The sequence below is a fragment of the Lemur catta genome, chromosome 7 (assembly GCF_020740605.2).
Source record: "Lemur catta isolate mLemCat1 chromosome 7, mLemCat1.pri, whole genome shotgun sequence".
In the NCBI taxonomy this organism is placed as follows: Eukaryota; Metazoa; Chordata; class Mammalia; order Primates; family Lemuridae; genus Lemur; species Lemur catta.
This window is the reverse complement of record NC_059134.1, coordinates 101,828,334-101,854,082: the sequence shown is the minus strand read 5'-3', so window position 1 is coordinate 101,854,082 and position 25,749 is coordinate 101,828,334. Positions and strand designations below refer to the sequence as shown.

Sequence of the window (25,749 nt, the reverse complement as noted above, 5' to 3'; positions counted from 1 at the left end):
GACATGTATGTCTTCAGGGTGAAGGGGGACTACATTTAGGTGTGTATTGGCCTCGTGGGTAGATGTCTCGTGTGATCCTGGGGAGTGTGCGTGTCAGGGCAGGGTGGTATATGTAAGTGTGTCCATCCGTGGGGATCTCTGTGTGACTTCTGCCCTCCCTTGAAACTGTGTTTTCTGTTCTTGCAGCTGGAAGGTGACACCATCACCTTGAAGCCCCGGCCTTCAGCTGATCTGACCAATAGCAGTGCCCCATCCCCATCCCACAAGGTACAGCGCAGCGTCTCGGCCAACCCCAAGCAGCGACGCTTCAGTGACCAGGGTAAATGTTTTTGGGAATTGCATGTCGAGGGCTCACCCCTCTCCAGAGAGGTCATAGGTTCTCTGGATTGCTTTGAGTGATACAGCTGAGTTTCAGTCCTGGTTCAGCCACTTTTCAGTGGCATGGCTGTGGGCAGGTCGCTTACCTTCCCTCATCTTCTGTTAAATGGGGTTTGTTGGGTTGCCAGCTAGATTGTAGGCGAGTGCCGTGTGTGGGGTGGGCACTCAGCGGAGCCCTTGGCCTTACCCATTCCCACCATCCCTCTGGCCCAGTAGCTGGTCCTGCCATTCCCACCTCCAATTCCTACTCTAAGAAGACACAGAGTAACAATGCAGAAAATAAGCGGCCTGAGGAGGACCGGGAGTCAGGACGGAAGGCCAGCAGTACAGCCAAGGTGCCTGCCAGCCCCCTGCCCGGCATGGAGAGGAAGAAGACCACCCCCACCCCCTCCACGGTGAGCCACATCCCCGTCCGCTGCTCTCCCTCCTTTTTGCAGTGGGGCCTGCCCTCTCCAGGCAGCTCTTCTCTTAATCCTAACCCTGTTCCCTGAACTGTAGACAGCCTAACCCCCAGGACTGAAAGCAAAATCCTTTCTTTAACCCAGCAGTCCCCAACCTTTTGGGCACCAGGGACCAGTTTCATGAAAGACAATTTTTCCACAGGGTCGGGAGGAGGGATGGTTTCAGGATGATTCAAGTGCATTACATTTATTGTGCAGTCAGACCTCCCTGCTAATAACAATGTGTATTTGCAGCTGCTCCCCAGTGCTAGCATCACCACCTCAGCTCCACCTCACATCATCAGGCATTAGATTCTCATAAGGAGAGCAATGTAGATCCCTCACATGCACAGTTTACAGTAGGGTTCGTGCTCCTGTGAGAATCTAACGCTGCTGCTGATCTGGCAGGAGGTGGAGCTTATGCAGTGATGTGAGCAATGGGGAGCGGCTGTAAATACAGATGAAGCAGCACTTGCTCACCCCACCCCCGACTCCCCGCTCACCACCTGCTGTGCAGCCCAGTTCCTAACAGGCCGCTGACCAGTACTAGTCCACGGCCCCGGGGTTGGGGGCCGCAGCATTAACCTACCCCTGTCTGCTTGAGGTGGTGGGTTGGGGGGAAGCCTGTTCCATGAACCTGGGGAGAGCACCTAACTGTAGAACACTTTGGTTTTCTGATCCAGCTCTTGCCCTTTATTCCACAGAACAGCGTCCTCTCCACAAGCACAAATCGAAGCAGGAATTCCCCTCTTTTGGAGAGGGCCAGCCTCGGCCAGGCCTCCATTCAGAATGGCAAAGACAGGTGAGTGGCCTGGGACTGCCTGCCACGCTCCCCAGGAGTCACCTCTCTGGGGTGATGTCTGTCAGCAGCACTGTCTCCTGTCCCCACCAGCACATTGCTCCCTGCTCCCTGGAGTTCCGTCCTGGCTCTGTCCGGTCCAGCTTTCCACCTTTCCCACCCCTATTCCACGCCATCTCCTCCTTCCCATCCTCTTTTGACTGCTGCTTGCAGTTTGCCGAGTGAGGGGCTCTCTGTGACTGTCTCAGCTGCCTGCTTGCTTCTTGAGGGCAGCCAGGGCATGGCAGCTGCCCTTCTCCAGGCATCAGTGCCAAAGGCCTTGTTTTGAAGGCCCCAACTCAGGGCAGAACCAAGAGATGCCCATCTGAGGGGTACACACACTGAGGGTGGCTCCAGCTGTGCTCACGAGAGCAAAGCTCCCCAGCCTTGACTGTCAGTATCTCTTGGCATGTTGTGTTCCTGGCTCCACCTCTTCCAGGCTTCATGAAAGTTTCCTCTTAGCAATACCCTTGTCTTTCTGCAGAAGAAACTTCCTTGTTCTTAGAATTCCTAGGAGACCAATGCAGCCCGGAGGCAGTGGCCTCCTGTCAGCTTTCCTTCGATTCTGGTTTCCTCTTCCCAGGCTGTGACCCACCTCACTGCTTCCTCACTCCTCCCTCCACTTCCCAGCCCTGCCTTCCCCTGCCCGACTCGCATCCACCACTGCTGACGCTGCTGGCTCTGGCCTTCCCTCTGCCCTTGCTTCCTAACCCGGGCCTCCAGCCCTCACCCACCCTAACCCAGGCCTCTCCGCTGCTTTTGTCTCCTAGCCTAACCATGCCAGGGTCCCGGGCCTCCACGGCTTCTGCTTCCGCCGCAGTCTCTGCGGCCCGGCCCCGCCAGCACCAGAAATCCATGTCGGCCTCCGTGCACCCCAACAAGGCCTCTGGGCTGCCCCCCACGGACAGTAACTGTGAGGTGCCGCGGCCCAGGCAAGTGTGCTGGGGCAGCTGTGCACCCGCTGCCCTCGGCCTGCCCTCCCCCTCCCCCAGCGATTTCTTCTTTCCACCTGGGGGTCCTGCTCTGTTCTTGTCATCTTAGCCACAAGGAATGGCTCTGTCACCTGTAGTCAGGAAGTGGAGGGAACAAAAAAGAACATTAATGCCCCTCTTTTCCTCTAGTTCTCCCTCTCAGAACCGGTGTGCAGGAAGCTGTCCTGAGGCTCCAAAGGGAGACCCTTTTTGCTCTGAACCTTCGTGGGTTTCCTTAGGGTCCCGGGGATGGTCAGCATCACAGGGACTCAGTCCTCGAGGGTTGGTCCCCGTTGTCCCCTTGAGGGCCCAGTTGCTGGCTCCCAGGGAGCCCGCTCTCTCCAGCCTGTACTGCTCTCCACACACCAGTCCTTCCTTGCCTCCCTCCCTCCCCAAACCATCTCCTTCCACTCCACGAGACTTTCTCCTTGCCGCTGTCCTCAGTGGTCACACCCTTCCTTCTGTGTCCTCGTGATGGCTGCCTCTGCCCTAGCATTGCCCCTCCCTGTCCCTACCACAAGGTGCTCCTGGTGCCCAGTGTTAATAGCTTTCCTGTGCCTGACACGTTCCCCTCACTCCCACTTCTTTTCCCACAGCACAGCCCCCCAGCGTGTCCCTGTCGCCTCCCCCTCCGCCCACAACATCAGCAGCAGTGGTGGAGCCCCAGAACGAACTAATTTCCCCCGGGGTGTGTCCAGTCGAAGCACCTTCCATGCTGGGCAGCTCCGACAGGTGCGGGACCAGCAGAATTTGCCCTACGGTGTGACCCCAGCCTCTCCCTCTGGCCACAGCCAGGGCCGGCGGGGGGCCTCTGGGAGCATCTTCAGCAAGTTCACCTCCAAGTTTGTACGCAGGTGAGCCAGGGAACTTAGGGTGGCAGAGAGGCTCAGGCCAGGCCTTCCTACTTGCCTGGTGGGTGGGAGGGATAGGGACACCCAGAACCGGGGCTGGGTCCTAGGGATAGAATAGGCCTCAGGAATCCTGAGAAATTGGGTCTTTGTCAGCACCTGTGTGCCCAGGCTCCCCCCCACCGCCCCTGTAGGCCTCCTCACTCCTCACAGGCACCCCTCAGTCTCTGGCCCCAAGCAGATGGCCGATCCCGCCTCCTCTCTAGGAGAGTGTGAACTCAGATGCTAAAATAAAAGCCCCCCTCTTCTCTCCTGGGTTCCCATGGAAACTTATATTTGGTGACGCAGCTGCAAAGTCATGAGGTGTGAGCCAGGCTGGGCCGGCAAGGAAAATTTTTTCCTGGTCTGTGTCTTGCCCCTCTGACCGCCTGTCCCCCAACCAGTTGGTTCCGTCTGGATGCAGCCACTCCCCTCTCTGCAGCCACGTTCTTCCACTGGGGGGTGCCCAGGTCGAAGCCTTACGTGAAATAGCTGGCGAGGGCCCACGGCAGCCTGCTCCCTTGCCACGGATGCTCTGATGCCTTTCTGTGTTAGACCCAGAGTGGGGATCTCTTCATGGGATTCTCACACCCCCACAGAGGAACAGCTTGAGGTGCATCCAGCCATCTGGCCTCTTGGGATGCTCCCCATCCCCATCCCACCCATTCCCCGCCCCCTTGGAGCAGCAGCTCATGAAGCAGCAGGGGCTTGGAGAGTGCAGGCTCACCTGCCCTCCTGCACTTCACTCCACTCCGCTGGAGGAGGCAAAAGCCACGGCCCCGTGCCAGCCCCCAAGTGCAGGTGTGAGGGCTGCAGAGAGGGTGGGAGCAGGTCTGGAAGTCTGGGACTCTAGTCTCGCTGAGCGGCTCTTCCAAAAATGGGGTGACCCCTGAAGCTGTAAAGCCCACTCCCCACCTGCTTATCCACATACCGTCTTGTTGGGTTTTTTTTTTATTTCTTTTTTTATTTTGTCTTTTTTTGTTTGTTTTTTTAGAAATCTGTCTTTCAGGTTTGCCAGAAGGTAGGCGTTGAGCCCGCTGTGTGTGTGTGCGTGTCTGTGTCCTGTGTCCTGCCTCCATCACTAACTCTCCTTTTCTGGCTCTTGCTCCGTCCCCCATCTGCTAACCAAGTCTGCGTGGCCCTCCTCTCTCTGCCATCTTAAAGGGATGACCCCTGCTTCTGAGTGGGCTCCAGCACAAAGCCTGCCCTCCCTGCCCCGTACACACAGGCAGGGCTCGGGAACACGTGGCCCACTAAGGGCAAATGGCTTTGAAAATGAGGGGTCTTCCTTGGGCCCACAGTTATGCCTGTCCTCAAGCAAGGGGAGACCTTCTCAGGGAATTCTCCCTTTAAGATTGTCTCCTCTCACCCACCCCAGGTTTTGGTCCCAAGCATTGGGTTTCTTTTCTGGCCCTTTCCCCTGTCATGTGCATGCGCTATGAAGAGGCTCCACTGGGCTTAAAAGGGCATCTGGGATGGTATCTCATTTGGGGGTCTCCTTCCTGGGCTTCCTGAATTTCAGGGCTGTGTGATCTCTTCTTCCCCGTGGCCTATGGGATAGCAGGGCTTTGGAGCTACTACAGGGACACCAGAGTCCCAAGGTGTCAGTCTGACTCCTCCAGGCCCAAGGAGCCTTTGCCTCACAAATGGGGCACAGCACCCCCTTCTGGCAGCTCCTGCAGAACCAGGCCCACTTCCATCCCCAGCCCAGCACCCCTGCCACCAGCACATCAGGATGAACCAAGCCTCCTCTCCTCTGGGCTGTTTTCTCCAGATATGCCCTATTCTAGCACAGGGACCGATCTACCCAGGCCCTGGCGAAACACCGGGAGATCTGCACCCTCACTCAGGCATCTCCCTTCCTGGGCCACATCCTGGCTCCTTCATACCTGGCCTCATCCTCATCCTCTCTGCAGGCTTGGGTGGGCCAGATACCAAGCTGAAGAACAAGGGCCAGGTTGGGAGCACTAGTGCCCCAGGGCTGTCGGCCCAGGCCCCGCACTGATGGAGGAACTGTCCAGACAGGGTCTTCAGGCTTTCCCCATGCTCTCCTCCTCCCACCCAGCTCTTCACTGCATGGCTGGCTGCTGCCTCAGGAGGCCCCAGTGGGGGCGTGGAGAGCGCAGGGAGGGCTCCCTCCTCGCACAGCCGGGCTCCCTGCTCGTAGTGTGCTTGTTTGCACCCATGTGTCTGTTGTGTCTTTGTGTTCCTTTCCATGTGCTGCTGCTGCTCTCTCACTCCTCTCAGATCCCCCTCCCCTACAGTCCCCAATTTCCCGGCTCCAGGCACCCATCTTCCAGCCAGGAGCTGGAGAAGCCGCTCAGCAGGGCCAGACCTCTTCCCCACCCACTCTCCCAAGGTGTCTGCCCCGCCCCACCCTCCATCCTCCCTCCTGTACGAGCAGATGGCCTGGCAAGCCAGCAGGTAGGGGCATTACAAAAGGTCGGAGGAGGCAGCCTTTTCCACTCAGCAGAACCTGTCTCCAGGTGCCTACCATGCAGATCTAGGCCTTGGCACTTTGAGCCGCCTGGGAGAGGCCTCTACATGCCCCCATCCCCTTCTTCCACAGAGATCCAAGCATTACAGCCCCTTCCCTCCAACAGGACTACAGTCCTGAGAGCCTGGTGCATTGGTACAGAAGACCTACTCACAGCCCCCATCCCCCAGAACAGAGCAAGAGCCCTGGCTGTGGGCTGGTGGGGGAAGCTGCCTCGTGCGGGGCCATGTGCTTGCTACCAGCGCGTGCACAGCCATCCCCTGCCTGCCGAAGCCTCTGCTCCATCTCCCCAACACAGACCTGGGAGTGTGGGGAGGGTCAGGCCTCACTTGCTGGGCTCCCTGTTGGGAAGGACGATCCAGCTGCCAGTGTGAGGTGCTGCAGAGCCATGTTGGCCTGCCAGGTGATGGGCACATGACCTTGGGCTTGGGTCCTGCCCACCCACTGGTGGCATCTCCCCAGACCCACTCTCACCTGGGTCTGTGGCGGTGGAAGGAGAGAGATCCCAGCACTAAACTCTCCCTCGCTCTGTTTTTTGAGGAACCTGAATGAACCTGAAAGCAAAGACCGAGTGGAGACGCTCAGGTGAGAGGGCTGGAGCCAGCACTGGCCCTGCCCGGGCCACCGGGCTTGCCACAAGCCTCCTGCTCCTCTCTTCCTTCTGCCACTTGGCTCTTCCTCTGGTGTTTCTGCCCTGTCCCCACCCTCTGGGGCCTTCCCTTCCCAAACCCAACTGCAGTAGTTCTGGGCCCTTCTCAGATCTGGTATATTTTGGAAGTCGAAACCCTGGGTTGGGCAGTTGGAGCTACAGACTCTTATGCCTTGACTACCTGACCTTTCAGCCTCCGCTTTGTGGAGAGACAGCCTGTGCCCAGTGCTGTTGAGTGCACCCATTCTTCCCTGACCCTCCCTCTTCAAAGAAAAGAACCTGTAGCAGCATGGAGCTGTCACCCCCACCCTGGGGCTGGCTGCTCTGCCCTTCTCCATCCTGACAGACGGCGGGTCGGGAGGACTGCCACCCCCTCGCCTCCCTCTGCCCACCCAGGCCAGGGTCTCGCCAGCCTTGTTGCTCCTGTGCTCCTCCTGCTCTCCTCTCTGGTCTCAGGGGCTGTCTGCCAGGGTGGCTCTCCCGGGGTGGGGTGCCTCAGCCCCTCGCCTGACGCCATCCCTGCCCTCTCCACAGACCTCATGTGGTGGGTGGCGGAGGCAACGACAAAGAAAAGGAAGAGTTTCGGGAGGCCAAGCCACGCTCGCTCCGCTTCACGTGGAGTATGAAGACCACGAGCTCCATGGAGCCCAATGAGATGATGCGGGAGATCCGCAAGGTGCTGGACGCGAACAGCTGCCAGAGCGAGCTGCACGAGAAGTACATGCTGCTGTGCATGCACGGCACGCCGGGCCACGAGGACTTCGTGCAGTGGGAGATGGAGGTGTGCAAACTGCCGAGGCTGTCTCTCAACGGGGTTCGGTTTAAGCGGATATCGGGCACCTCCATGGCCTTCAAAAACATTGCCTCCAAAATAGCCAACGAGCTGAAGCTTTAACAGGCTGCCAGGAGCGGGGGCGGCAGAGGCGGGCCAGCTGGACTTGGCTGCTGGGGCCGGCCGCTCTGTCCCACCTGGGTGAGACTGCAGCGATGGATTGGTGTGTCTCCCCTGCTGGCACTTCTCCCCTCCCTGGCCCTTCTGTTTTTTCTTCCATGTTTGTGGGGGATGGGAGATGGTCCTCCCCCCACATTCACCCCTGCCCAGAAATTCCCCCTTCCCCTCTCTCCCCCACAGGAGGCAAAGGAAGGGGAGGGTGGATGGGGGGGCAGGGCTCCCCCTCGGTACTGCGGTTGCACAGAGTATTTCGCCTAAACCAAGAAATTTTTTATTACCAAAAAGAAAAAAGAAAAAAAAAATCCCAGCGGCCACCTTTCCTCCCTGCCCCATTGGGACAGTCAAGACTGGATCTGTGGGGTTTCCCGGGAGGGTGGCTCAGGGCTGGAACACTCTCAGGCAAGAGTGGTGGAGTTCCCTGTCAGGCCCTCCGCCAGGCCCACTTTGGGCTTCTCCCCTCTCCTCCCCTCCTTCCCCTCCAAGCGAACCACCAGAGGTGGCCTTCCCCTGACCTCAGGCCCCTGGCTGGAGGCCTGGGCATGGGGCGCAGGGCGCGGGGTGGGGGGTGGGGTGCTGCGCAGCCCTTGGTGGGGCTGGTGGCTGCTCTGGGGCTGCTGAGGCGGAGAGGGCAGGCAGAGGCTCTGGCCTCCCTCCACGCTGTGCCCTCTGCCCCCTCCTTCCCCAGAGCCGGGCATTTCCTTCCACAAGCTGCTGTGGGGACATTTGTTCTCCTCCTCAAAAGTCTGTGCCATCTTCTCCCACCCCTCCTGGGTAGGAGGGGATGATCCCAGGGCTGGGAGAGGGGAGGGGACTGCAGGGCAGATTGGCTCCTCGGCCCCCAGGGGGCCGCTTGGGCTGCTAGTCTCCAGAGCAGGGGCGCTGGGCATTCTCCGTTATGGGAGAGCCTTTGTCTGAAAGCACAGCCCCCCTCGCTGCTCCTCTCCCCCACGGCTTCCCCTTCATTGGCATTAATCTGGGCACCAGCTCGCTCCATAGCAGTGACTTCCCTCACCACTCATCTCTCAGCCTTGCCTTTTCTTCCTGACACTGTCGCCCCTCCTCTCAGGAGACACTGCCCAGGGCCTTGGGCCGCCTGGCAGAAGGGCCGGGAGCATCTGCCTCCATGGGGTGGGGACAGACAGGCCAAGTGACTCCCAGCTTGCTAACCTCTTGGCCAGCGTGGGAGTGGGTGGTTGTGGGCGCTTGGCTGGTGGCGGCCACTGCATCCCTTAATTTATTTCTCTGCTATTTCTGTTCTTGAGTAATTGGGGGAGGGAGTCCTACACAGAGGCTGCCCCTACCCTCACCTGAGTTGTACATTTTTTTGTGATGGGTTTTATTTTTTATTTTATTATTTTATTTTTTTTTTTGATTTATGATGACTCCACCCTTATTCATCACCCCACTCCCAGGCCAGGGTCAGCGACTAGGCGAGCCCTTGGGTCCCAGGAAGGGGCCTCGCCAACCTCAGCCCTCCTGCCCCACACTCCTATGCGGCTCAGACCAAGGGCTCCCTTCCTCCCTCCCCCCCTCCTGCCCTAGGGAACAGCCCGGGTGCTCTGAGGGGGCCGGGAGGGCATGGCTTGGCTCCCGAAGGGGGTGGGGGCTGGGGGCACCCAGGCAAGGTGGCCCCTCCCTGCCTAGCCCCCTCCTCTCCCGCCCTGCACTTAGTTTCTCCTCTGGATCAAACACGTAATAAAGAGAATGTTTGGAATCTGAGCTGCCTGCTCCTGTTTCTTCTCCCAGCCAGGCAGGGACCCAGTCCCCTGTGGGCGAGATGTGGCCCAGCCCACCTGCCTTGTAGGAGAGCTGATTCCTGTCTGGGGCCTGAGGGAGAGGCCGCCGCTGGGTGGGCCCAGCTCTCTACCACCCTCCAGGCACAGAATGGAAGTAAAGCCCAGGGCCCTCATACCAAAAGGGAAAGAGGACTCTGTAAACTTGGAAGGTTTTATTTTTTATTTTTTAAAAATGTTGAAAAATAAATCCACGTCTGCTGCATAAGTTCCCAACCCCCCTCTCTCCAAGCCTTTAGGAGGTGGGCATGGTGGGTTCCCTCAGAGCTCCTCGGCATTTCCCACCGGCCCCTGAAACAGAGCTTACCTTCCAGCCTCTGGGGCTGTGAGGCCCACCTACCCCGATCCTGCCCCCCTCCCTACCTCACCCCAGACTTATTGCTAAAAGAAGGGAAAGAGGAATGAGAACAGCCAACACACCAAACTGTCTTCTCCCCCACCCCCACACTAAGGTCACTACCCCGTACACACAGGGCAGGGCCCATGGGCCAAGCCCCACCAGACCAGGAGGCAGCCATTCCAGTCCCAGCCAGGAAGCAGAAAGTACCCTCGGGCCAGCCCAGAAGGCCCCTGAGCCCAGCCCCTGGCTGGAGGGAGACGGCTCGGCTGCCAGAAACACATGCAGAACCCACAGGTCCAGGCTGTGCCAGTCGGCAGCTCTCGGTCTTTGAAAGACCTGGCAAGAGCCCTCAGTCCCCTCTATCCTCAGAGACACCAGAGATGCCTGGGATGTCCAGCAAAGGGGTTCTGGAGCCTCTGGTTGGTGGGGGACCTCAGGGCTCAGAGTGAGGGTGCTGGAGGTTCCAGAGAGGCTCCAATCAGGGTGGGTGGGGGCTGAGGGCCAGGACGGGCACCGTGGCGGGAGGCAGCCAGAGCAGGGCGGATGAGAGGCGGTGGGGGCTGGTTGGGGGCCAGCCGAGGCTGGAGGAAGCGGCCCTGCTGTAGTGGGGGTGGCTGGCGAAGCAGAGTGGGAGCTGTGGGCAGAGGTGGCCTCAGCAGCGGGGGTGGCTGGGACAGCGAGGTAGGAGGTGGAGGGGGGGGTGGTGCAGGGGGCACTGATCTGGGCACAGATGTTGAGACAGATGTAATCTGGACCTGAGGGGAGAGAGAAGTGGTAAGAGGCCAGACTCTTCACCACCCTCAGCCCAGTCTAAGGACCAAGGGGGTGCCTCTCCTCTCCTCCCTTCTCACCTCATCGTCTTCCTCTAGGGCCGGGGCTGGCAAGGGAGCCCCTCTCCTAGCTTCCTCCATGGGGACGGGGGCTCCAGGGGCCCCATCCTGCTCGGCCTCCCATTCCTGCAACACCTCCTCCAGATTGAAGCGGCGACGGTAGCTCACAAAGAAGGTCTTCACCTGGGTCAGAGTCTTGTTCCCAATCACCTCTGCAATAGCCCCAAAGTCTTTGCCATACCTACGGATGGCTGCAAGGGCCAAAAGGGCAGCACAGTGTGAATACCCCTTAGAACTAGTTATTTCCCTAATCCTTCCTCTCTGCCCTCAGCTGCCTGGCAGGTGGGGAGATCAATTCCTGGGGTTCTCTTCTCCCCATGGCCTAACCCACCTTGGACAGCCAAAAGCTGCTCATCTGTGGTCCAGCGGGAGTTGAACTTGGTATTGGCCTGGAAAGCAAGGCATGTATCCCTTAGGCTCAAAAATGTGGGAATGGAAGCCCTAGCCCTCCAGCAGAACCCTTTCTGCTCTGCCTCCAGAGAGAACCCTTTTCTGTACCCACGCTTGAAGAGCCTCACCTCGGGGGGGCGGAGTGGGTCAATGCCGCCCTCCAGGGCTTGGCGCAGGCTGCTGTTGGTCTGCTTCATGCTCTGCACCTGGGAGGGCCAGGAAATGGAGGCACATGAGACTCTCCCTCGCAGGCAGGCCGCCATACCCTTGCAGGGCCCTATTTCTGCACAGACCAGCCCCACTGCCCTGGCAAAGCTCTCTGCCACCCACCATCTCATTCCGCCCCCTCACAACTACTCAGTCAGGGAGAATGCTGGGGTTCTCTCTTTTTTTGCAGTTTGTGTTTGTTTGTGTTTTATAGAAACAGGTTCTCACTAAACTCCAGCCCTCAGTCGATCCTCCTGCCTCAGCCTCCCAAAGTGCTGGGATTACAAGCATGAGCCACTGTGCCTGGCCCAGACCAGTTCTTTAAGGAGGCCCAGAGGCCGGGCACGGTGGCTTACATCTGTAATCCTAGCACTCTGGGAGGCCAAGGCGGGCAGATTGTTTGAGCTCAGGAGTTCGAGACCAGCCTGAGCAAGAGTGAGACCCAATCACTACTAAAAATAGAAATTAGCTGGACAACTAAAAATATATATAGAAAAAATTAGCTGGGCATGGTGGCGCACGCCTGTAGTCCCAGCTACTCGGGAGGCTGAGGCAGGAGGATCGCTTGAGCCCAGGAGTTTGAGGTTGCTGTGAGCCAGGCTGACGCCACGGCACTCTAGCCCGGGCAACAGAGTGAGACTCTGTCTCAAAAAAAAAAAAAGAAGCCCCAGAAAAGAATGCCACATTAGCTAGGGTCCTGAGGACAGGGCAGAGACAGGCCTGGCACCTGCACCCTCTCCCTTACACCTCAGCTGCCCCCAAAGTTTAGTTCCCAGGTACCAACTGCCCCCTTTGAATGGCCCCTTCAATTCTCAGCCCCCACCTGGCGCTTGAGGGAGATGAGCTGGGAATCCAGACCTCGGAGTGTAAGGTTGGCCAGGTCCGGGCTTCCTGACACTGCAGTTAGGCCCTCAGGGCTCAGGTACATGCCCTTGGGTGGGCGACGCCGGGTTCGCAAGGGGTGGTGGCGGTACTGAGACACCTGGACCTCCTTCTTCCCGGGGCCTGGGCGCGCATTCAGGGGCCGAGAGGGCAGAGGCTGCCAGGGGAAGAGGAGGGCATGGTTGGTGCAGAGCTGGAGGAGAGGCAGCAGGCAGGCAGGGCCGCACCAACTCTGGGAGCTCACCTCCCGCTTGGGGTCTCCAGCATCGGGCTCTCCCTCACTCACAGCTCCTCGTCCTTCTTCAAGCTCATCACTGCTGACACAGGGGCCAGGGAGGGAATGAGGCAGGGGCCAGGACTCTGCCTGCCCCCACCTGGTGCCGGCCCGTGCCCCCACCTGTCTTCTTTGTCCTTGCGGCCCCCCAGCCGCCGTGCCTGTCTGTCCATCACGCTAGTTCGAGTGCGGGTCTTCTTCCAAGAGTAGTAATATTTCACCAGGCTGGGAATCAGTTTGTCGGGCAGCTGGAGGAGGCAAGGCCAGAGGTTGGGGCCCACCCAAGACCCTGGGCCCCAGGTAAGCTCCTCAGGAAGAAGGAGCTGAGGAGCACTGGGCAGGTAGAAGGGCTTTACCATCTGCTGGATCCGCTGGAAGCACTTGCCGTGGAAGCCAAAGGCCTGTTCAAACAGCACCTTGTCCTCCACTGTCCACTCATCAGGGAACGGGGTAAAGTTGGCCAGGTCAGCCAGTGACTTCTCCACATCGTGCTTGTGCCACAGGAGCATGCCCAGCGCCTGGCTCAGGATAAGGAGCAACTCAGGCTCAACTGCCCCCAGCACTGTCCCGTCCGCACTCCCAAATCCCTGCAGGGCAAAGGCTCACCTGCTCGATGTTGTAGCCATGCTTCTCCTTGGCCATCGCAATGTACTTGTCAACTGCAGGGGTGGGAGGGGCAGGGTCTTGGAGGGGGTGTCAGCTTCTAACCCAGACCTGTTCAGAAAGGGGTACCCCCAGGGGCTAGGCCCCAAACCCTAGCCCCAGGGCAGGGCTGAACCTGCACACCTCAGCCTCTAGCCCCCCTCCAGGAAGAGCTGGCCTGGGGGTGGGATGGACGAACCCAAGACCCCACCTCCCACAGATGAATATGAACCAGGGTCCTGCCCCACTCACGCTTGGCATCTGACACACAGTGGTTGGGCGACCACACTAGCATCCCCTTCAGCTCCTTGTTGCTGTAGCGTGCGGGGCTCTCTGAAAGGCAGAGGAGCAGAGGGGAGACGCTCAGACCAGCCTCCTGGCCCCAGCTAGCCAGGGCCAGAGGGCAGCGGAGTGGGCCTGGAAGGTGAGACCCAGAAGGGAAGGAGGGGCAGAGAACCAGACAGGAAGGCAGGGCAGGAAAACTAACCATGCCATGGGGCCACCCACTGCTGCCTGCCTGCCAGTGGGAGCCAGCCGAGGGCCCCCCAGGTGGGGCTGAAGGCCAAGCCACGGGCCTCCCCCGTCGCAGCCTGTCCTGCCACTCACCAGGCTTGCACTCCGGAATTACGGCCTGGTAATTGGTTCCAACGCGGATCATGCTGTCTGTGGAGCCAGGGGAAGGCAGTGATCACTTCAGGGAGGGAGGAAGAGAGGATGCGGGGGAGGTGGCTGGCCTGGAGTTCTCCTTCCTGACCACCCAGGGCCCCCATCTTCCAGGAGGCTCACTTTTCTCTAAGCTTCCCCCTCACCCCTGTTACCCTCAGCCACAGAAAAACTGGAAGAGACCCTGCCTAGTCATGGCCACTGGGGGTGGAGGGTAGCGACGGGGACAGTTTCAGAGTCCAAGCCAAACAGAGCGCTTTGTTCTGGCTGGGGACTGGAGGGTTGGAGGGCAGCCCCTAGACCTGGACCACAGCCCTGCGGGGCACCCAAGGCTCCTCCCCACATGAGCCTCACAGCTGGGTGTGGAGGTGTCTCTCCAGCCCCTGCCCCAGCCAGACCTCAGTCCCCTGCAAGGTGGCAAGGTATGCAGGACCCAATCTCTGCAAGGGAGGGATGCCTGGTTCCCTGAGGGACTGAGGGCAGGGCGGGGACGGGCAGGACCGCATCCGCCGCACCGAGGGGCCCAGCCTCCAGACTCTCGGTGCCGGCACCCAGGGCTTGGGGTAGAAGCAAGGCAGAGGCTCCAATCCAGGAGAGGCAGGAAGCATCAGTGTAACAGGCCCGTGGACTGCAACTCTTCCCCCTCCCGCCGCACCCCGCGCCCCCCCCTTGGGCCAGCGCGCCTTTAACCCTAGGCCGCCTGGCTCACCGTGTGAGTGCTCCTCCTCGCTGCTGTCATCCTCCGAGTGGGGCTGTCCACCGTTGGGCACCGTCTTGGCCCGGCTGCGGGACAGGATCCCGGAGCCCGCGCTCGGCTTCTCCATCACGGAGGGCATTACCCCGCCCTGCTGCCCCAGGGGCCGCGGGAGCCTTCGGAGAGCGACTGTGGTTGCCGCGCTCGCCTCGAGTGCCGCGCCCGGCCCGGCCTGGAGAGGTCGCCACTGAGGTTACGAGAGGCAGGAGGTCAGCGTGGCTGGGGTCCGGCGGGGCGGGAGCCGGCGGGCAGCCCCAGCGCTCTTCGCGACCCCCACGGGCGAGGGCGTCAGAAAAGTTTGTGCAGAAGTGGGGTACGCGGGGGATGAGCGCAAGGTCCGGTGCGGCTGAGGCACGCTCGTTCTGTACGCCCCTCGGGGCTGGAGCTCCCCGGGATAAGTCGGGGCGCCTTGCCCTCGGGGCGCCCCGGAACCCCGCCGCCCGCCTGCCCACGCCGTTCAGCGGGCGGGCCCTGCAACACAATTTGCGCTCCCCGCGGGCTCCGCGCCTCTCGACTGCGCCAGGGATGCCCCAGGCTCCAGGTGGGGACCTGTCCCAGACAGACCCCTGCCCGCGACGGCAGCCGGCGGGGCCCCGGCAGCGGCGGCGGGACGGCGCGCACAGCGCGCGGCGCGGGGCAGAGTTGCCGGGAGGCGGGCGGAGCGCAGCCGCGGGTGCCGCCTCGCACCCTCCCTGAAGCGCTCGCTCTCCCCGCCGCGCTCGGGCTGCCGCTCGCTCGCCCGCTCTCCGCCGCCGCTCGCTCCTCGCGCACACAATGAAGCTGCTGGCAGGGAAGTAGTGCCGGCTGCGGCCTCAGCACCCCTCCCCCAGCCGATGCCTCCGCCAGCTGAACATCTGGCCCTGGGGTGGGAGGGAGGGCCGGGGGGCGGGGCCTGGGGGCCGGGGCTAGACCTCCAGGGGGTGGGATCAGGACCTGGGTGGGGAGCGCGTCCCTCTGCGGGGCCCCCCTCGCGTCCCTGGGCTCCCAGACTTGCCCCTGGGGGAACCCTACTGTCCCCCAGGAGTAGCCGGGGGTCAGCCCCACCCACGCGCACAGCAGCCTCACACACTAGTGGGCTCCGGTTACTGCCGCCTGCCCCGGGGGCCCTGAGGCCGCCTGCCCGCCCGCCCGGGTGGAGCCCAGCTTTTCCTTCCATTTCCCTTCCTGCCAAGGAACTCCCCGCCCCCCCTTCCGCAGGGGGGACCCCCCTTCATGCGCCCTTGGGGGCCAGAACGGATGGGAGGCCGGACAGGCGAGGAGTGAATTCCTGCAAGAGCTACCCGGCCAAGAACCTGGCTTCTGGTGGATCTGTGGGTCTCCAGGGGTCACCTCAACTCCCTTTAACTGCTGCAGTCTGCACCCTAAAACAGTGGCAGCAAGGGCTGAGGGATGGGTAGTGGGAGTATAGGGGGAAGGTCTGGACTGCAGCGGAGGGAGGAGCTGGGTCTCCTCCCCACAGGGTTCACTGTCACCCCAGCTGGAAGCTGCATCCCCCTCCCCCCGGACAAGCACGGGCAGAGTGACAGACAGGGAAGCGGGTAGAGCGGCACAGACGGAGATGGGGGAGGGGGTGGGCAGAGACTTTCAAAGCCAGACCCAGCCACCCTGCCAGGCACACAAAGAGCCAGCGCACACACCGGCGGCGGCTCCGAGCCTGCGAGCCGCGCCGGTGCCGGTCCCCGCCGCCCGGGGCACGTGCTGCCGCGCACACAAGCCAGAGCCCCCGCCCGCCGCCCCTCCCACCCGGAGCCCCAGACTCCTGGACACACCTCCACCCGGGCACACCCCGCTGTGCCCAGACCGAGCTGAGCCTGCACTTGCGCCCTCCTCTCCCTTCCCTTCCACGGCCACTCTGTAATCAGATTTCTAAATTTAGAAGCAGCCCAGGGCCCAGCCAGGGGTCCCCGCCCCCACTCTCTGCCTGCGGCCGCGCGGCCAGGGTCCTGCGGTCGGGCCACGACCCGGCTGGGGCCGCCTGTTCCTGGGGGCTCCTGCGGGCGGCCGCGCAAAGCCAGGCCTGACCACACCCGGCTGCTGCGCTGTCGGGCCACTTGGGGCCACTCAGCCAGCAGCCACGTTGCCCTCCACACCTCGGGCCAGGGCTACGGGGCCTTTTTCCTCCTCTTAAATCATGAATTGGGCACCAAGCCCCAGGGTGGGGAGGTCTGGACAAAGAAGAAGAATGAATGGACCCAAGACTGGTCTGAGCTAAGGAGGTCTGCGCCAAGGTGAAAGGAGTCTTCCCAGGCTGGCCTGCTCTGAGTGACAGGGTGCCATCCCTGCCCCCAGCACCTCCACGCTTTGGGGAGGCTCTCACTTCTGCCCCTCCTGCCTGGCAGGCAACTGTTGCTGCACACCACCCTCTCCATCCTGGTGGCTTCCATCTTGCCTGGTGTCCCCCATTAGGCAGGACCTCAGTTGGGTGCCCCATGCGCGCGCGCGCGCGCACCCCCCCCTTCCCACACTGGGGTCCAGGGCCCAGCCTCCTCACCCTCAGCCCCAGGCTTCAGCACCAGGCTGATTTCTTGCCTCCCTCCTCCAGGGCTGCCCCAGGTACCCCCAGTCTCTCTAACAAGGATCCCCAGCCACTAGCTTCCCTCCTGCCCCAGCACCAAGCCCCCCAAGTAAAAACCTAATTCATTTCTATCTAGAGCCAGGCACTCAGGGCCAAAGGAAGTCTGCCCTGGAGGTGGGGGCAGGGAAGGGAGGTTTATTCCTTAGGGGGAGGTCCCTAGGCCCTGGCGTGGTAAGGCTTCTGCCTAGGAGGCAGGAGATGACATGGGGGGGTATCCTAGGAGTTTGGGGGTGAGTGTGGGGCCACAGTGCCCGGAGAGGAGGTGCATTCCTAGTGAGCAACCTCCTCCTCAAGGGGCAAGGGTGTAGGGCTAGGAGGGGGAGGGGCAAGGCCCCACCCCTCCCACCTGCTGCAGTGCCCCCTCCCCAGCTGGCCCCCTCTTTTGTGAGAAGCCACACAAAGGACAAGGGGCCCGGGCCGGCCTGGCCATCTGCTCCCAGCAGCCTGAAGGCTCTTAAAGAGACAGCACCCCCTCCCTGCCGCCCTGGGGCTGCGGGGCAGGGCTGCACCACAGGACCGGGCTCAGCCATATGCAAAATCCCACCCACCTTTCCTGGGCTGCCCAAGCTCCCAGGTCAGGAATCATCCTCCCCCAGGCCTGGGGTGCAGAGGTGCCACGTGGCCAGGAACAGGGGCTGTGGGAGGGAGAGAGGAAAGACAGCCCAGGGACCAGCCCCTCCTTGCCTCCAGCCTGAGGCAGCCCAAGGGCCCTGGAAGCTCTCAGCACACAGGGCGGCCCCAGAACTGGGGTCCCTCACCTGCTTGAGGCCACCTCAGAGCTTGGCGAGAGCTGCTGAGCTCCGGGAATGCCCTCCCCACCATTTGCGCAGAGGAGCGCCTACTCATCCTTCCACAGGGAGGACGACAGCGTGTTCTCAGAGGGCTGCAGGCCGTTTGCAGCAAGCCGTGATCACGGCACAATCGCTTCCTGCCTTTTTCCAGATGAGGAAACTGAGGCTTTCTTGGCCCCCACACAGGGTTCTGCCTGAAGCCGGCCTCGCTTGCCAAGGCCAGAAAAGTCTCCTCATCCCTGACATCCCCAGGGAAGCCCACTCTGGACAAGCCAAATCCCACTTGGTGCCTTTGCCACGCAGCTTAGGGACAAAAGTTTACGTGATCTGTGTGGCTATTTTTCTTGCCTGTCTCCCTGCTGGGCTGTGAGCCCCATAAGGGCAGGGATTGTGTTCACTGCTGTGTTCTCAGGGCCCTGCATACACTAGGCACTCAGAAAGTGTTGAATGAATAAATGTTGAGAGCCCAGAGAGCCCTTCTCCTCCCCAGGCTCCTTTGTGCTCCCCTACTGGGCATCTGGCCTCCTCCCTCCTCAAGGTGAGGCGGAGGGGACAAAGTTTGAACAGGGATGCTGGGAAAGAAGAGAAGGGTGACCTTGGGTAAGCCACCGGCCTCCCCTCTCGGCTCCCTCCTCCCAAAGGCGGGGGCGGCTCCAGCCAATCCAAGCCTGCCAGCCCTGCCAGACAGACTGGGACTGTCCCAAGCTCTGGCCCTGCAAGGCCGGCTGCTGTGGTGTGGTGCCTGGGACCCTGGCCAGGCCCTCAGTGGCCACGGCCAAGGGGCTAAACTTGGGGAGGGAGGCAGGCAGGAGGGCGGGCCCTGGGGTGGGGGAGGGCCGGTGGCAGGATCTGAGCAGAAACCTGGCTGAGCAACTGGGGGCTCTTGGAGGAGGTGCTTTCGTGGACTGGGAGCCTAGGGGGAGGTGGGTTACAGAGTGCCAGGAGCATGGGAGCTGCTTCCTGGGTCCCCACCCTCTCCGTCCTGCCCAGACAGGAACTTGGTCCCTCCTCCCCACATGCCCACTGTCCTAACCCTGCAGGCTGTGTGACCCAGGGTGCTGCCCTCCCCAACTCTGGGCCCTGTTGTGATCCCCTGGGCTGGCTTACACGCCCCTCCCCAGCCGTCCCCCCAGGGTTGTGCGGAGGCTGAGAGAAGGAGACAAAGGTGGCAATCCAAGCACCCATGGACCACCTCCCACCGAGGTCCTGTGAGGAGGGCTAATGGGGGCAAGGCAGGCACATCTGGGAGTGGCTTGGGGGCAGGACAGAGCAGGACCAGGGTGAGGTCAGTAAGGAGATCCCAGGCTTCCTGACACCCACACCAAGGAAATTTGACTCCCTGAGCAGAGCAGGAACCTGGGAGGAAGGGTCAACAAGACCTCAGTTGAGAAAGACAGGAATGCGACTGGCGGGGCTCCCCGACTCCAGAAGGGGGCAGCTTCCAGACCAGGAGCTGCCGGGTTTCTCCGGAAGCTGGGAAGGGGCCTCCCCTTGCCCTCACCTGGGCAACAGCTGCGCCCTCTGGCGGTGACAGCATGGACCAAGGGGGCCCCACCTCAGTCTGGCACAAACGTCCTCCCCGGAGGTTGAGCCTGGCACTCTGAGGAGCCCATGCTCCTGGGGCAAGTGCCTGGATCACAGTCCCCCCAGAGCCATTGCAGTCACTGAGCCTTAGATCTATCCCCGAGTCCTTCCCCACAGCCACCAGCAACCTCCCAGAGCAGTCAGGGGAGCAGAGGCCCCGAGGGAAGCCGCAGGATCTCAGACTAGGGTGAGGCTGGCTCTGCTTCTTGCATGCTGTGTGGCCTTCGGTGACCCTCAGTCCCACTATCTCTAAAAGGGAGTGACAATCCTGACCTTATCATTTGTGAGGAGGATCCAAGCACATCTTGGATGGAATGTAGTAAGAACAGCAATCAACGCTGGTTTCCTTCTGAAGCAGGGGTCCCCTCCTGAGCACCCCAGAAGGGCCCTCTTGGCCCATGGTTCACTGCTCTATGAGACAGCTCATGCCCATGGACAAGCTAAAGGCCATGTCCACCTTGGGCTCCTGGGTCTGACCTCTGGAGCAAGAAGTTTCTCCTCCATGACATCAGACACTTGACATCCTCCCTTTTATAATTGGAATGTGTCCCCCAAAGTTCATGTGTTGGAAACTTAATGCCCAATGCAATAGTGTTGAGAGGTGGGAACTCTAAGAGGTGATTAGGTTATGAGCCTCTGCCCTCAGGAATACACTAATGCCATTATCTCAAAAGTGGGTTCCAGATAAACAATGAATTTGGCCCCCTTCCCATTTCTCTCCTTCTTGTTCCCAAGTGCACTTTCTCTTGCCCTTTTGCCTTCTGGCCAGAAGGACCCAGAAATAAGGCCCTCACCTGATGCCAGCACCATGCTCTTGGACTTTCCAGCCTCTAGAACTGTGAGCCAAGTAAACTTCTATTGTGTATAAGCTACCCAGTTTCAGGCATTCTGTTACAGCAACACAAAATGGACTAGGTTTGTCAATGGCTCCAGAGTCTTGCCTTCAGTCTGACCCCTCTAGTCCACTGTGCACACATAGCTGGATACATTTTTTTTTCCTGAGGCAGGGTCATGCTCTGTTGCTACCCAGGCTAGACTGCAGTGGCATCATCATAGCTCACCGCAACCTCAAACTCCTGGGCTCAAGCCGTCCTCATGCCACAGATAATTTTTTTGTAGAGATGGGTCTTGCTATATTGCCCAGACTGGTCTCAAACTCCTGGCTTCAAGCCATCCTCCCACCTCAGCCTCCCAAAGTGCTGGGATCACAGGCATGAGCCACCACACCCAGCCTGGATACAAATTCTTAAATATTGCTTTGATCATGTCCCCTTCCTGCTCAATAACTTTCCACAGTTCCCTATTGCCAAGTACTCAAGGGCCTTCTGGCCTGTGTCTGATCCAGCCAAACAGGTCTGCTCACCCTTCCGCTGAGCCCCACCTGGTCCCCCAGAGTGCCCCACCCACCCTACAAACCCTGGCCTGGCCCACCCTTATGCATATTCCACATCCAGCCCTCCCTCAGGGCTGCTGGGCTCTGCAAGTGAGCTCTGCTCTGCCAGGGCACATCCAGGGCTCCCTCCGCTCACTGCTCTCCCCACCTGCCACCTCCATAGTCTTCCTCCACACCCATCCCACACATGCCTCTTAGCACATGACCTTGCCTCCCACCTGCAGAGAGAATCGGGGGGCCATCTGGGAGGAACACCCTCTGTGGCTGGCCCCTCCTCCTTCTCTGTCCCTCCAGTGTAGCTGTCCCTTCCCCCTTCGAGGCCAAGCTCACTCCCAGGCTCCACATCCTCCCCCAGTGCCTTGGTTTTCATCTTCCTCTCCTTCCTCATGGTTGTGTCTTTCCCTCATCACACAAACCTGCTAAGTCCATGCATCCCAAAACAGGTGCCCTCATCCCACCCCAAATACACCCCCCTCCTCCCTCTGCCCCATGTTCACCTTAGTTACCCCTTTCAGCTAAAGCTCCTTCCGCCTTTTATTTTAACTGTGCTTCTTAAAGGAGTTATTCACACCCCTCTAGGCTCGTCCTCACCTCCCACTCCCTCCCAACCCCCTGCCTCCGTCAGGCCACAGAAACTGTTCCTCCAAGAACACCAGTGACTTTGTCATCTCTGAACACAAAGGGCCTCTGGCAGGTATGGTCTCACTCCACCTGTGGGCAGGGCTAGACAGAGAGGGGCACCTCCTGCCCTGGAGGTAGCTGCCCCCGGTGCCCCTCCTGGCTGGCCTTCAAGTCCTTCATGTTGGTCCTTCCGACTCTGATCAGTCCCTCAGCTCCCCAAGCTCTGATATCAAACCCTGGGCTGCGGACACTCCACCTCCATCCCCAGCCCAGACCCTGGCCCCTGGCTCCGGACCCCCATATCCAACCAACTGCCTTCTGGTCTCAGCTTCACTTGCTGGCTCAGGCTTGTCCAAACTGAGCTCAGAAACTTCACACCACGTGCCCGGTCTGCCTATTTCCCTTCCCAGCAGAACCCAAAGATGGAACTGTAGTTGCTCTCCACTCCTCCCTCCACTTTACTTGCAGACCCATCAGTATCTAATTTCTTTTTCTTTTCTTTTCTTTTTTTTTTTTGAGACAGTCTTACTCTGTCGCCCAGGCCAGAGTGCTGTGGCGTCAGCCTAGCTCATAGCAACCTCAAACTCCTGGGCTCAAGCGATCCTCCTGCCTCAGCCTCCCGAGTAGCTGGGACTACAGGCATGTACCACCATGCCCGGCTAATTTTTTCTATATATATTTTTAGCTGTCCAGATCATTTCTTTCTATTTTTAGTAGAGACGGGGTCTCGCTCTTGCTCAGGCTGGTCTCGAACTCCTGAGCTCAAACAATCCACCTGCCTCGGCCTCCCAGAGTGCTAGGATTACAGGCGTGAGCCACCACGCCCAGCCAGTATCCAATTTCTGTGACTAGCCCTCCCTGGACCTCATCCCATTACTGAAAGAGTCTCCCAACTCCTCTCTTACCCTCCTCTAATCTGTTCTTTTCTTTTTCTCTCTCTCTCTTTTTTTTTTTTTTTGAGACTGGGTCTCTCTCTGTTGCCCAGGGAGAGTGCAGTGGTGTCATCACAGCTTGCTGCAACCTCACACTCCTGGGCTCAAGCAATTCTCCCACCTCAGCCTCCCGAGTAGCTGGGACCACAGGCATGCACCCCCTTGCCCAGTCCCTAATCTGATCTTTACTCAACAGCCAGGGTGATCTTTCTAAAACCCAATCTGATCAAGCCAATCAATCCTCTGCTTCTCATTATCCTTGGATTAAGTTCAAACTCCTTAGCATGACTTATCTCCTTCAAACTCTGGTCCCCTGACATCCCTTTCCCCTTTTTTGTTTGGGGATCCATGTGGTGCTGTGGGGTTGATCCCACCCCAATGCCAGCCTTTCCCAAGGCCCAGGATACCATGACTGTTGAGACGTGGACTTGAGACCTAAGCTGGTCCAATCAGCCTGTGACAAATATGGGACAAATTCCAGGAAGCCAAGCCCAGGAGAGCTGGCTGTCATCTTTGCTCTTCGGGAAAAGCCAGCACCCTGAGGGCACCACCGGGAGATGGTGGAAACCTGGTTTCTCGGTGACACCACCGAGCCACTGGACCAACCTCACCTTAAGCCACTGAAACCCGGAACTTTTTAGTCACATAAGTCAATACATTTCCTTATTGTTTGAGCCTGGCTGGTTTCCATTTTCTGTCACTTGCAACTACAGCCTCAGAAACAGTACTTCTCTCAACACCACCCACTTGAAGGCATGCTTTAGCCATACTCAGCAACCCGCAGTCTCCAGGACTCTGAGTCCTCTCTTGTCTCCAAGTCTCTACACGTGCAGTACCTGGAACGCAGCTCCCTTTAGTGCAGGCTAATTCTTATTTACCTTTCAAAATGGAGCTCAGATATCACCTTGTCCAGGACATCTGCCCCTTCCCTATCTCAACACTGATCACAAACTAGTGGAACCACCTACATCTTTACCTGGCTGTACCCTCGGGGAGGCTGTCCGCTCAGGGAGGGTGGGACATGTATTACCCCAGCTCCCTTCACAGTTCCACAGCAGCTGGCACATAGGAGGTGTCACCAAATGCCTGCTGAGAGGATGAGTCTCAGATCTCCCAAGCACCACCTCCCCAGGGAAGCCCTTCCTAACTGCCCCTCCGCTCCTTAACCGCCCCCGGCCCCTCTCACTCCAGATACCTACACTGCTAGGTCTGAGATCACTTCTGCCAAACCTGTCCTTAATTTTACCAACATATCAGGAGCTCCTTGAAGACAAAGACTTACGATAATAATAGAAAAAAGAGCCAACTTCGAGTGCTTATTCGTTGTTCACAGCTACATTCCCAGACCCTGATTAGTATGAGTATATAGTAGGTGCTCAATTACTATTGTTGAATAAATTAGTGGGTGAATAAAACAAATGAACTGAATGCTTATAAATACCAACCACGGTATGAAAAATGTCTTCCCTGAGCTATCTCATTTTCCCCCCACAGTAGCCCCATTTTACAGGTGAGAAGCTGAGGCTTCAGAAGGTACCCGCCCAAGATCCCACGGCTCGAAGGTGGTAGAGCTGGAAGCCGTTCCCAAGCTGGCTGATGCCAGAGCCCTATTTTTCGTATCCTTGTGTTCACTCTTTTTCATGTAAGATGTATGTGGCCACAAGTAGAGGAACAGCCACTCCACGATGGTTTGTGCAAAGCAGGAATTTAACGAACTTGCCTAAGAAATGTGGAGGTCAGTGTCACCACTGACAGAGGCTCAGTGGCTGTCGAGGTCTTAGGCGCTTCCCCTCTCTCAGCATTGCCCCTTCCACATGGAGGATTTGCCCTCATGGTCACTAGATGGCTGCAGCTGCTCTGAGCATCCCATCCTTAGAGGACAATTTCCAGAGTGGGAGGGGAGAGGCAAGGGGCAGAGGCTTTCTCCTTGGCATCTCTCTTTTTATCAGGGAGAACAACCTTTCCCAGGAATCCCTGAGCAGGCCCATGCCCCTTGAACTAATCTCTGGCCAAGGGCAATAGGACTTCCCTGCTTGGATTGGACTGACAAAGTCTGTGCTCCAGCACACGTGCTGTGACTTCCGCCTGTCACCTGAGCATGGGTGGGGTTCTGCCAATGTCTTAGCATATCTGTGCTGCCATAACAGAACACCTGAGACTACCTAATTTACAAAGAATAGAAATTTACTATATCACAGTTCTGGAAGCTGGGAAGTCCAAGGTCAAGGCACCGGCATGTGGTGTGGGCCTCCCTGCTGTGTCATACCATGGCAGCAGGCAGAAAAGCAAGAGAGGGTGGACTCCCTCCGTCAAACCCCTTTATTAGGACACCGAGTCCCACTCACAAGGGAGGAGCCCTCATGGCCTAAGCACCTCTTAAAGGCCCTGCCTCTTAATACTATCACATTGGCGGCACCTGAATTTTGGAGGGGACACATTCAAACCATAGACGTCAGCAAGGAAGTGGGACGCATGGCCGTTGGGTAGAAAGGCAACCCTGCCCCTCACTGCCATGCCTTTTCCCTGACACTGCACCCTTCATGCAGCAGGGCATTCAGAAATACCTGTTGGCTGAACAACAACAGAAGGGTGTGCGGAGTTTCTTCACTGGCAGAACTGGGCTCGGGACCTGAGGTCATGGCCCCTGGGTGCCCACCTGGCCTAAGACGAGAACCACAGTGAAGGTATCAGCCCCTGATGAAAGCAGCACACTGGGCTCGGTGGCAAGTCTGCAGGGACAGATAACCTGGAATAGAAGGCAAGCGGGGGGCGGGGGGGGGCGGGTTTCAAATCATTTATAGGTTAGATGCAACCCTAACATAGCGGAAGAGAGAGACACAGTCTCCAACTGCAGGGAGCCTACAGTCTCATTGGGGTGATGGCAAGGGCATTGGGAGACCCCAGAAAGTGGGACCTGAAGGGTGAGGAGGCCACGGAGCAGAAACAGGGCTGCAGGCAGTGGGGCAGCGTGGGCCAGAGTCCAGCGAGAGCCTGGCCTCGGAGGAGAAGGGCAAGGGTTCAGGAGCAGAAGGTGGCATGTGGAGCCAGATGCCCTGGCCAGGCCAGCAAGGGCCGAACATGCTGCCCCTTAGGGAATTTCTAACCACGGACCAAGCAGATATGCATTTTAGAAAAACAGGTGTGTGGTGTCACAGGAGCCAAGGAAAGAACACCGTTTCAAGGAAGGAGTGAATAGAGGGCCAGATACTGCTGGGAGTTCCAGAAAGATGAGGATTGACACAGAGAAGCATAGTCAAGAGTTATCAAAACTGCTGGAGGCTCAGGGAGGGAGGTGTAGGTGGGGCAGGAACGGAAGCCAGGAGCTAGAGACAGGGTGGGTGGCTTTTCCAAAAGCTTTTGAGTTTGGAAGGGAGGTCTGAGGGCGGGCAGGAGCTGGTGAGAAGCA

The 25,749-nt window shown here is 59.2% G+C and overlaps 2 protein-coding genes across 17 annotated transcripts in view; one reads left to right on the top strand and one right to left on the bottom strand.

Moving 5' to 3' along the window:
- MARK2 (microtubule affinity regulating kinase 2) overlaps window positions 1-9,331 on the top strand; it is a 56,743-nt gene extending 47,412 nt beyond the window's left edge. For 3 of the 12 annotated variants that reach the window (XM_045556242.1, XM_045556254.1, XM_045556253.1), the window contains exons 12-19: window positions 187-319; window positions 592-773; window positions 1,523-1,620; window positions 2,427-2,588; window positions 3,224-3,481; window positions 4,509-4,535; window positions 6,552-6,596; window positions 7,195-9,331. In XM_045556242.1, the coding sequence (XP_045412198.1) occupies window positions 187-319; window positions 592-773; window positions 1,523-1,620; window positions 2,427-2,588; window positions 3,224-3,481; window positions 4,509-4,535; window positions 6,552-6,596; window positions 7,195-7,555 (1,266 nt within the window). In that variant the 3' untranslated portion in view covers window positions 7,556-9,331. The remainder of the gene's footprint in view (window positions 1-186; window positions 320-591; window positions 774-1,522; window positions 1,621-2,426; window positions 2,589-3,223; window positions 3,482-4,508; window positions 4,536-6,551; window positions 6,597-7,194) is intronic. The other 9 variants (XM_045556243.1, XM_045556249.1, XM_045556246.1 and 6 more) reach the window with 9 other exon arrangements.
- A 214-nt stretch (window positions 9,332-9,545) lies between these two features.
- Window positions 9,546-15,246, bottom strand: RCOR2 (REST corepressor 2). 5 transcript variants are annotated; one of them, XM_045556240.1, is made up of 12 exons: window positions 14,403-15,246; window positions 13,637-13,693; window positions 13,283-13,363; window positions 12,995-13,047; window positions 12,745-12,906; window positions 12,512-12,636; window positions 12,359-12,428; window positions 12,056-12,271; window positions 11,154-11,231; window positions 10,967-11,024; window positions 10,597-10,826; window positions 9,546-10,500 (listed from the first exon to the last, which is right to left on the bottom strand). In XM_045556240.1, the coding sequence occupies exons 1-12, from the start codon at window positions 14,527-14,529 to the stop codon at window positions 10,186-10,188; spliced, it is 1,572 nt and encodes a 523-aa protein (XP_045412196.1). In that variant the 5' UTR covers window positions 14,530-15,246; the 3' UTR covers window positions 9,546-10,185. The 5 variants fall into 5 exon arrangements, with proteins under 5 accessions (XP_045412196.1, XP_045412195.1, XP_045412193.1 ...); XM_045556239.1 differs by having other exon boundaries at window positions 12,359-12,431; window positions 14,403-14,966; XM_045556237.1 differs by lacking the exon at window positions 10,597-10,826 and having other exon boundaries at window positions 12,359-12,431; window positions 14,403-14,966.
- Window positions 15,247-25,749: the final 10,503 nt, after the last annotated feature.